General features: G+C 39.4%; 1 protein-coding gene across 1 annotated transcript; it reads left to right on the top strand.

Moving 5' to 3' along the window:
- Positions 1-2,886: 2,886 nt before the first annotated feature.
- LOC108252058 (stress protein DDR48-like) lies at positions 2,887-3,354 on the top strand. The gene has a single exon (XM_017442944.1). The coding sequence runs from the start codon at positions 2,887-2,889 to the stop codon at positions 3,352-3,354; it is 468 nt and encodes a 155-aa protein (XP_017298433.1).
- Positions 3,355-11,985: the final 8,631 nt, after the last annotated feature.

The following is an 11,985-nucleotide window of genomic DNA, read 5'->3' as shown; positions in this document are numbered from 1 at the left end:
CTGTTAATCGGCCAAAAATAAAACCAAAGTTGTAAATAAGAGGTCGATTAATCGATTACAAATTACAAGATCCGATGCTCATTGGACCAGAAAATTTCCGACCAACAAAAAGTAAAGTTCGATCTGTTAATCGGCTCGATTTGTGATAGTTTGAAAGACGATTAGCCCTTTGCTGTTCCTGAGGTACAAATTGAGATGCCCAAACGAAAGATCAAAATTGTTCAGGTTACTCAAATTGAAATCAAATTTTCTTTGAAAAATCGGTTTATTAGGCCCTTGCTTTGTTCAGAAGTGACAGAACTTGGAAGCCAAGATGCATGTAAACGTGAGACTGTAGAATCTGCAGAATTGGCAGGGTCTTTGAAATCAAATTTTCTTTGAAAAATCGGTTTATTAGGCCCTTGCTTTGTTCAGAAGTGACAGAACTTGGAAGCCAAGATGCATGTAAGCGTGAGACTGTAGAATCTGCAGAATTGGCAGGGTTCACACTTCAGACCCAGGGGTCAATGTCAGTTAAAGATGAAGGTACTCTGCCAATATTAAAAGACACCTGACTTTTATTAGGTACCTAGCTATAAGTATTATAGGTAAGTATACCTTTCATAAATTTTACTAGATTGCTAATCCCTACATCACATGAGTTTTATCCAACCCTGACCCTAACCTCATCTAATGTAGATAATAACTTATTTATAATTTTATATAAAATAACTTCAATACTTAATAACTGTTATTTAACCATAAGAATAAAACGGTACATAAATATAAAATTATTTATTTTAGTGGGTAAGCACCTATAACCTAATAAAAAAAATTACCATAGGTACCTACATAATTATAATTATTTAACCTACCTACATCATTATTTAACACTTACAACTACATAGCTTAATAAGATTATCGAGCGGTAAATAGGTAAGTAGGTAAATCAAATTCCAATAAAATTAACTTCATTTTCCTATCATTTTCAAATAATTTTATTTAAAACAGATTAGGTGATCTATTTAAAACAGATTACTTTTTTCAATACCTAGATAATAATTGAAGATTCAAGGTGGGAACTCTCAGTCTATGGTAGAGGATTTTGTTAAATATCCCACACAGGGGCCCACAAATCACACCTTCGCACACATTGATCGCTCTCTCTCCAGAACACCTGGGAAACTGAAATTTTGTAGGAATATTCCTAACATGTTCTAGATGTGCGGTAAGCGAGGATTTTGACAAAATCTAATTCAATCTCGAGTTATGATCAATTTTCGGTGCCACACAGGGGCCCACAAATCACACCTTCGCACACATTGATCGCTCTCTCTCCAGAACACCTGGTTCCTTGTTCTAGATGTGCGGTAAGCGAGGATTTTGACAAAATCTAATTCAATCTCGAGTTATGATCAATTTTCGGTGACGAATCACGGGCAATCTGCTCCTTTTTCAATAACACTCTTCTCACTAACGTTCAATATGTTTGTTTGTTCGTTAGGAGAATGTAGTCCTTTCTATATTATTACTTTCTAGCTTTTAGGCCTTCGTATATTGTGTTATCATTGCTCCTTATTGCTCTTGCGAGCTGGATCCTCCGAAGATTTTCTTTTGTAAATATTTATTTTCGTGTCAATAACGTTCTAACTCATAAAAATCTCAACCGTTCCACCTCTTTGTATCCGTTAATCCCTTTCCTTCCAATATCTTTACTTCTCTTCATCTTTTCCTTTCTATCTTTCTGTGCCTTTTTTAATCCGTTCACCTCTTCCCCTCCCTTCCATTCTCTTTTGTTGCTTTCTTCATCCACATCCCTTTCCTTCCAATATCTTTACCTAGTAGGTACAATGGTACATCTCTTCCTTTCTTTCTTTCTTCCTTCCTTCCTATCTTCATCTGCCCTTTACAATCCGTTCGCCGCTCTCCTTCCCTTTCATTCTCTTTTGTTGCTTTCTTCCATCCCTTTGTTTCCTCTTCAGCTCCTTCTATCTACTTTCCTGTCTTTCTTTTACTTTCCTGTCTTTCTTTTCTACTTTCCTTTCTATCCGTTCGTTCACCTCTTCCCCTCCCTTCCATTCTCTTTTGTTGCTTTCTTCATCCACATCCCTTTCCTTCCAATATCTTTACCTAGTAGGTACATCTCTTCCTTTCTTTATTTCTTCCTTCCTTCCTTCCTATCTTCATCTGCCCTTTTCAATCCGTTTGTTTCTCTGCCCTTTGCAATCCGTTCGCCGCTCTCCTTCCCTTTCATTCTCTTTTGCTGCTTTCTTCCCTTTGTTTCCTCTTCAGCTCCTTCTATCTACTTTCCTGTCTTTCTTTTCTACTTTCCTTTCTATCCGTTTGACACATGACATACACACGTATCTCACAATTCAGCATTTGATTTGAATAGACATTTCCGTCTTCATCTATTTCTTCATCCACATCCCTTTCCTTCCAATATCTTCACCTAGTAGGTACTTCTCTTCATCTCTTCCTTTCTTTATTTCTTCCTTCCTTCCTATCTTCATCTGCCTTTTTCAATCCGTTTATTTCTCTGCCCTTTGCAATCCGTTCGTCTCTCTCCTTCCCTTTCATTCTCTTTTGCTGCTTTCTTCCCTTTGTTTTCTCTTCAGCTCCTTCTATCTACTTTCCTGTCTTTCTTTTCTACTTTCCTTTCTATCCGTTCGACACATGATATACACACGTATCTCACAATTCAGCATTTGATTTGAATTGACATTTCCGTCTTCATCTACTATCTGTACTCGGTGTCCAACCCGGACTAGTGATAGGGTGGTCATGGTCATCCATATGGGTCAAATTTTAAAAGAACAATTTACACAAAAGAAAAATGGATTAATCCATTAATAAAACAACAAGTAGTAATTATGGCACATCCACTAATGCAGCAAAGTAGTAAATATGGCACATCCACTAATGCAGCAAAGTAGTAAATATGGCACATCCACTAATGCAGCAAGTAGTAAATATGGCACATCCAATAATGCAGCAAGTATTAAATATGGCACATCCACCAATGCAGCAAGTATTAAATATGGCACATCTACCAATGCAGCAAGTATTAAATATGGCACATACACTAATGCAGCAAGTATTAAATATGGCACATCCACCAATGCAGCAAGTATTAAATATGGCACATCCACCAATGCAGCAAGTATTAAATATGGCACATCCACCAATGCAGCAAGTAGTAAATATGGCACATCCACCAATGCAGCAAGTATTAAATATGGCACATCCACCAATGCAGCAAGTATTAAATATGGCACATCCACTAATGCAGCAAGTAGTAAATATGGCACATCCAATAATGCAGCAAGTAGTAAATATGGCACATCCACCAATACAAGTTGTGAACATAAATGAACCTACAGACCTACTTAGAATGAAAGAAGAGGCAGTGCCTAAATGGCGCCTAATTTTACATATATAGGTCATAGGAACCTATTTCATGTACTTCTGGACAATATTGGATGATATAATAGGTACTAGTATATAATAATAGTAATAATCCTAATAAATAATCTAATAAAAACAAGATCTGAAATAGAAATGCCATCTAATTACAGCAAAAATTGATACGGTATTGTTTCTTGAAATTAATATCAATAATTGGATCTAATCTTGGTCTAATAATGATCAGGAGGTTAGATCAGCAAAGTAGATACAGCATACATAATAATACCTATAGGGTGACCAGAATGTTTTGGACTCGCGGTATTTGGAGTGTTGTGTATGTAAAAAATAGAAAGTAATAATATGAGTATGAGTTTCGTTTTTAACTTTGGTAGGTAGTTACCCGAATGTCAAGACTCTGAAGTGAAGACGCGACGCCGGGCGAATATTAACAAGTAATCTGCTTTTTTGGGGCCATTGATAATATTGGTCAATTCTTCTTGATTTCCTATCAATCTGACCAACTTGTTACCTAGTTCCATTGTCATAGTGAAATGTATTACTTTACCAATTCGTTTTTGCTGAGGTACCTACTTCACATTTTCATCCGTGAAAACAATCTTATCTACATTATGATATGGACAAAAAGAATTGTGTAAATGTTTTAATATCATTATTTAATCATGTACTTTTTTTTAGGTATTTTTTATGCACATAAAACAGCTTTCACATCATACCTACCCTCCTTTGGTATTGTGACCAATACTGATGTCACAGTTCCTCATAGGTATATGACAGTCTGACAGTTATGCTCAAACGCTACCCAAGATATTCCCCACCCTGATCTTAAATCCCGAGTCTAAAGGTCCGTCCACACTTCGACCCGCCATCGATCGACGTCGCGTCGATTGAACCGTCCACACTGCAACGACTTTTTATGCCTTGCCTTGATACTGTGTTAAAAAGCTCCACAGGTTAGGGTTTGAACTCCCCAAAAGAGCTCTAACGGTGTTCCGACCCTTCCAACGGTGTTCAAACGATGGAACGCATGAATAGGTAGTTTTACTCACCGTTGCTCTGACTTATAATCAACACGTTGTGCACATACTGCTCTTTGTATATTACCTATAGGTATTTGTACGTATATGTCTATAATACTATTTACCTATAATATAAATTAAATTATGGATGTTATTGTACATTACTACCTGGGTATTTGCACGCCATAACAAAGGAGTCGGGTCCGCTTTAGGAGAACGCTGTAAACAGCATACGATATTAGGTATTCCGTCTCCCCAGAGATACCTTCATGAAGAAAGCGCCGAGCCTGGGGGCATCACGACTGACAACAAATGAGAGACCGATCCGGGACCGTAAAAACCATTCGAATTTCAGCAATACTCACAATACATATCGGGGAACCTAATGATAACGGTAACATGGGAAGCGACAGGGTGTCCGCGGGATGGGTGACCGAGGTGGTGAAAAAGTACAGTTTTCAACTTGGGCGACCCAGGTGTATTTTACGGACGCGGAAACTTTAGTTCGATTCTCCGCCGTACCGGGGAGGCACTCTGGTAACACTCTCCATAACCAGCAGAAACAAAAGACTGTCTTTGAAAAGGAGAACCTTTTATGGAGAAATGGCTGCTGAAACAATCCAAGAACCAGAAGTTATAATTTTATTTCTCGACAGAGAGGTCCTAGAAAAGAGTTGGTGAGGTAAGGACATTGTGAATTCAACAATTTGTTACACAATGCGGCGTGGCGGAAGGCTAAAAAGGGAGTGAAGTGGAAAAAAAGGAAGAATACATGAACCTTTTTGCTCTCAGCTCTATGCGGTTTGAATTCGTTGCTCCCCTCTATCGAAGCTTCCCTCTACTGTTATTTCTCGACAGAGAGGTCCTAGAAAAGAGTTGGTGAGGTAAGGACATTGTGAATTCAACAATTTGTTACACAATGCGGCGTGGCGTAAGGCTAAAAAGAGAGTAAAGTGGAAATCAAAAAAGCAAGCATAGGTACATGAACCTTTTTGCTCTCAGCTCTATGCGGTTTGAATTCGTTGCTCCCCTCTATCGAAGCTTCCCTCTAACTGCTCTATGCGGTATACTCTCTACTCCTCGCTGTTTTTGCCCCTAGTAAGTAATGGCAAGGGTGCCTACAGCAGCGATTCCCAACCGGGGGTCTGTCCGACTTGGAACGTCTGTGGCGGTAAAAGCTTCACCTAGATCTCTCAATCGGTGTGACAGACCTAAGGTGTCTAGACTTTTCCACCACTTACGTTCACACTGTCTGACAGACCCAGTGAGACCACGGTCTAGCAGATGGTCTGACCGTGAATGGCGAGCTTGGAGAAGGATAGGTATCTTCCTATGCATTGGCACTCAATAGGAATCCCAGGACGCCGGTAACATGGGAAGCGACAGGGTGTCCGCGGGATGGGTGACCGAGGTGGTGAAAAAGTACAGTTTTCAACTTGGGCGACCCAGGTGTGCTTTACGGACGCGGAAACTTTAGTTCGATTCTCCGCCGCACCGGAGTGGCACTCTGGTAACACTCTCCAAAACCAGCAGAAACAAAAGACTGTTTTTTGAAAAGGAGAACCTTTTATGGAGAAATGGCTGCTGAAACAAACCAAGAACCAGAAGTTATAATTTTATTTCTCGACAGAGATGTCCTAGAAAGGAGTTGGTGAGGTAAAGATATTGTTAATGCTACAATGGCTACACAATGCGGCGTAGTGTTAGGCTAAAAAGAGAGTGAAGTGGAAAAAAAGGAAGAATACATGAACCTTTTTGCTCTCAGCTCTATGCGGTTTGAATTCGTTGCCCCCCTCTGTCGAAGCTTCCCTCTGACTGCTCTATGCGGTATACTCTCTACTCCACACGGTTTTTGCCCTTAGTAAGTAATGGCAAGGGATTTTGGTTCAACAATGTTGTTCGACTCGTTGGGAACACCCGGTATGGGTTCGGTCAGTTGGTGATTCTGTGATAAATGTCGGTGGCTGAAGCCCGTTAGAAATCAAATGGCCGTTCCTTGCTATAAGTAGGAGGGTTTAGCGGACTTTATGTGTCGCTTTTATGAAGGTAGACATATCCTGGGTATGTTATGTGTTATGAACATCTGGGAAGGACCATTACATGACACTTCCTTTCCTTTTGTTTCTAGCAGTGTGCATAATTATTCACTACAAACGTGTTAGTCTCTCTCTCTCTCTCTCTCTCTCTCTCTCTCTCTCTCTCTCTCTCTCTCTCTCTCTCTCTCTATCTCTTTCTCCCTCTTCTATTTTGCCTCTTCGGAGTTAAAAAAAAATCTTCAGAAAAAAAAAGAAACAAGGCAGGATAGGAGGAAACCAGTCGTCACCAGTCGACGACCCTTGACTTTCTCTCTCTCTCTCTCTCTCTCTCTCTCTCTCTCTCTCTCTCTCTCTCTCTCTCTCTCTCTCTCTCTTTCTCCCTCTTCTATTTTGCCTCTTCGGAGTTTTCAAGAAAAAAATCTTCAGAAAAAAAAAAAAAAAGAAATAAGGCAGGATAGGAGGAAACCAGTCGTCACTAGTCGACGACCCTTGACTTTTAAGGATAAAGTTTGGCCAGGGTAGAAATCGAACTCGCGATCTAACGCTTACAAGCCAGAAAGCAGTCGCCTTCCAAGTCAACCAGGCTGGTAAGTACCCTAACAACATTTTTGTTTGTGCAAAGTGTGCCTTATGAGTTATAATATATCGTGAGGCCAACAATTTGTTGGCCTTTGGTTGGGTGGAAGAGCTCACTGTGTGAGAATCCTGCCATAAAGCCTTAGAAAAAAGCAATTACCCAACCATCGATGTTGTTAGTTTACATTTAGGATTGCCCAAATATTCGTAGAAGCTTAACCCATCCTTTAGGATTGCCCGGATATTACTGAAGAGTTTAATAACAAAAGCAAATAATAGAAGAATGGATTTTGATAATAAAATAGTTTCGAGATGAACGCGAGACTTGAAGTTCAATATTTAGAATAACAATACAGAAAGGAAGGCGTAGGGGAAAGCATGCACATATGGCACCCTCGGAGCTACTTAGGTCCCCGGAAATTTCGTGAACGAAAACGGATTTTAAGAACGAAAAAAAAACTAAGGTCTTTCGCCTTTCAGAAGAACCAAACATAGAAACCTGAAAAGTATTTGAATTAGTCAGGAACTTCGGGAAGTTAAGATCAGAAAATATGTCATTTGATTTTTTCTTGTTTTTATTAGAGAGAACAGGGAACTGTAAATTGCGTCCCACAGAAACTTATAAACTATCTGGGCTACCACAAGCTGAAAGTTCCCTGTGATTTTCCTTTAATAAACAATCTCAGGCTTGCGTCTACAATTTTTTCAAAAATTCAATGTGATTTTCCCTCAACAAACTATCTCAGGCTTGTGTCTGCAATTTTTCCTTCAATTTTGAAGTTCAATTAAAATTTATCTAGGTGTAGGCGAAAGATTTTCCAGGCCATTACCCATCAGACGTCCTTGAATCCATTCCGTCATGTAGAGTAGGATAAGTAAGCCATTTTCCCCCAAGTGTGTCCATTCCGTATAATAGGATTAATAAGTAAGCCATTTTTCACCACGTGTTTTGTGTACGCCACCTAGGACACCTTGCGTCTACAAATTTTTCAAAAGTTCATTATGATTTTCCCTCAATAAACCATCTCGGGCTTGTGTCTGCAATTTTTCCTTCAATTTTGAAGTTCAATTAAAATTTATCTCGGTGTAGGTGAAAGATTTTCCAGGCCATTACCCATCGGACGTCCTTCAATCCATTCCGTCACGTAAAATAGGATAAGTAAGCCATTTTCCCCCAAGTGTGTCCATTCCGTATAATAGGATTAATAAGTAAGAAGTAAGCCATTTTCCACCACGTGTTTTGTGTAGGACACCAAGGAGGTGTGATTGAAACGATCTGATAGCACACTGGTGTTGACGGCAACACAATCACAGGACAGTGTTATATTGCTCTATCACACTGCCAGAGACAATGTCGTCCACGTAAATTGAATTCTCAAGAACTTGAGCAGCATCGGGGAACTTGTCCTTTTCATCATGGGCAAGCTGTTGAATTACCCGTTGTGCAAGATAAGGACTCGGAGGGAGTCCGAAGGTGACGGTTTTCAATTCATATTCCAGAATTTCTTGAGAGCTGTCTTTTCTCCAAAAGATGTGTTGAACTGCTCGATCCTCAGGAGCAACAAGTATGCACCTGTACATAGCTTGTACGTCGCACGTGATGGCAACAGGATGAAGACGAAACGACACGAGAATGTTTTGAATGTCAAGCTGTAATTTAGGACCTACATGCAAGACTTGAGATAAATTGTTTCCAGAAGTACCGACGATCACAGAGAGGTTGGTGCCAAAGTAAGACAATGCAATGCATTTCGGTAAATTAGATGAGTAGGATCCTTGTCAAGATCAGTGTTAATTAGTAGGCTGTATGAAAGTGTCAAGTGCTGTGGCTGTGTCAAGTGTAATGGATGTGTCCACCGAATTTCTGGACTTCATGTCTCAAGCATGTCTAGAATTTATTAAATGGTCATAGGACTCTCTTAAAACATCATTTTGGGAAAAAAGTGCAATATTTGAAGAGGATCAATATAATCATTAGTCTTAACTTCATCCAAAACAATGTCACCAATTCAATGTCTAAAGAGCAAATCAAACTCAACTTGTTAAGTCACAAGCGGTGATTCATTTCGTATGATGTGGGCAGGATGTAGAAGGAGAAATAGTTAATGCTTAAAATAGAAAAGAAGTTCGATTCGATGCATTCGAGCCATAGACGGCCTAATTTGATCGAATAAATTGATCGGCACTCATAAATGTCTCAAAGTTTCAGCTCCGGACATGTTTCTGCACTCCCAATATGAGAAAGCACCCACACTATCTGAAATATAAAAAAAGAATAGAAAGACAGACAAGATCATTTGGATCTATACTGGTACGTGGTTTGTAGCCACTCATCCGTGGATATTCATTAACCTCTTTCACAAATAGACAACATCGCGCTCGGGACCAGTCCATATCTACTGACCCAAAGACTAGCATATTTTTCTAAAATATTTAAATGATCTAGTGCTCCAGAATGCCCCTCGCGTAACATATAATTGTCTTGCAACTTCTTGCAAGACCAAGGTCGCCATTTATGTGAAATTATTCCGATATTATTGCGTTTTTTTTAGTTGCCATGTGTACTAGAGAATGGTTTTGGACTAGAATGGAATACATTATCGAGTGGCGATGGCGTTACCCAATAATTTTGGTAATTTATTAGCGATCGAGTTAGAACTAGAAACAAAACTGGGTGTACAGACAGATCAATACTATCAAAAGACACAATCGTGATTCCGAACATTATTCAAAAGAGGAGATTCTTCGGGATACCTATTATGTACCTACCTACCTATGTAGATATCCATATCATAATATTATGTACATACATCTACAACTGTTGTTGGAGCCTGTGGGGGGGGCACGGTTGGTCCAGTGGTAACGTGCTTGCTTGCCATGCAGAAGGTCCCGGGTTCGAATCCCACCATCGACAAAAGTTTGTACTCGTTTTTCGATTGCAAATATTTCAACGGGTTACTTTCTGGTGTTCTCGTGTTGACCCAGCACCTAAATGGGAAGTATTGTGTCTCTTCTCGCCCATCTGATGAGAGGCATACTACCGGATGGGCATGCTACGACACAGGCCACATGCGTCTAATGTAGCAGTTGTTTCATTGCTACGAAATAAAAACGGCGGTGGAACACTCATTTTTTTTTTTTTTTTTTAAGTAGGTACGTAGTTTTCTACCCAAATAAAATCAAATTGTAGGTAGGTTAGATAAGTACTTTTTTGAGGAGGGAGGGGGCTTTCCATATTATGCCGGCCACTCTCGCTCAGATTGTCTGACAGACTCCGGTCTCACACACCTGGGTCTGTCGGTTAGTCTGAACGTGTGATTCGTAAAGGCTTGAGACCTACTTCTGTAATTGCAAGAAAAAGGCGTGACAAAAAAGCCCGACATAACTTCAGCAGTTGAAGAGCTGCCTCTCATACGCGTACACCTCAAAAATAAATAAAAATCAAGTGTGTAGGTAAAGGTATTGTTATTATTTTACATAGATAATTATACATATTGATAGTGGTAGGTATAAATTTATAAAACAGGCAAAATACATATAAATAAGTACTTAAAAAACATGAAAAATGAGACGTGCTTTGCATTTTTTTCCACTACAATGAGGCAAAGCCACTTTATTGGTGCCTTTATTGCTCAATTTGTGAGTGCATTATTTTATGAACTTTTACGAAGATAATGGCTCGGATCAGTTGTTAAACAAATTGGATGTCAGTATCATAAACTTGACCTTCCGGCGAAAAAAAAAAAAAAAAACAGACAGGGTGGTAAATAAACAAGTTAAGAAGGTAGGTATCTATTTGAATATTATTACCTACTCGTAAGTAAGAGCTAATCGAACTAACTTCTCCTCTCTTTCATAGTTTCCCCTCCACTCCTAGAGCTAAAAGAGGGGGTAATAATTGAGGTGGACCACTTTGCCCTGACGGATCACTTTGCCCTAACTTCCCCTAGTTTCCTTGGACGCTGTAGATTGGTGGAGACGGATTTTCCCGGATTTCTTTCCATTTGTCAGGTACGGAGGATTTATTACTTTCAAGACAAGACAAGACAAGACAAGACAAGACAAAAGTACCAAAATTGCGCCGTCTAAGTTATCTTTTGAGCCTGGGGAAGAGGAAGAAGTCACATCAGGAACTCAAGCAACAACCTTCTTTCCCCCGATGTGCAAATCTTTCCAGTCCCCCCTGTATAATATTTTGTGATCATTATTGTTTATTTATCATTCTCCTCCCGTAATTCTGAAGTTGGCAATAAGAAAAATTATGATTGTTTCGTTGGGAAGGAGAAAAGTAGGTTAGATTTTGTGAGATGGGTGGTTAGATAGGGTGTAGATTAGGCATTGTTGAATTACCTACCCTTCTCTCGTATATTTCTGTACAACTTTGGCATGGATGGAACACCCCCCCCCCCCCCTTTTTTTTTTTTTTTTTTTTTTTTTTTTTTTTTTTTTTTTTTTTTTTTTTTTTTTTTTTTTTGCGACCCAGCAAAAATTGGTGTTCTTCAACATCGAAAAATGGAAAATTTAATAGGGCATAACTCCGGCCCTGGTTGACGGATCAAGCTCAAACTTGCACTAGTGTACTACGTTTTTTAAGTACCAGATGATATTATGATGTGCCACAAATAGGGAGTTCTCATTTGAGATTTTAAAGTTGACCCCCCTGGGGGGGCCCTCTAAAATTTTGAGTACCTCCCAAAATTCTTTATCACAATCGAGGGCTGAGTGCAAAATTTTAACTGCCCAGGGTGAATAGTAAAAAAGTTAAAAGGGTGACCTGGGACTTTATGAACACCGTGTATGTTCCACATTGGTTCAGTGGTAACGGGGGCACGGTTGGTTCGACAAAAATTTGTACTCGTTTTTCGATTGCAAATATTTCAACGGGTTACTTTCTGGTGTTCTCGTGTTGACCCAGCACCTAAATGGGAAGTATTGTGTCTCTTCTCGTC

Source organism: Diaphorina citri, unplaced genomic scaffold (genome assembly GCF_000475195.1).
Source record: "Diaphorina citri unplaced genomic scaffold, Diaci psyllid genome assembly version 1.1 scaffold250, whole genome shotgun sequence".
In the NCBI taxonomy this organism is placed as follows: Eukaryota; Metazoa; Arthropoda; class Insecta; order Hemiptera; family Psyllidae; genus Diaphorina; species Diaphorina citri.
This window is presented reverse-complemented; position numbering and strand designations above follow the sequence as displayed.

Coding starts and splice junctions, on each gene's coding strand:
- LOC108252058 (XM_017442944.1), top strand. CDS start 2,887: ATGGCACATCCACTAATGCAGCAAAGTAGTAAATATGGCACATCCACT.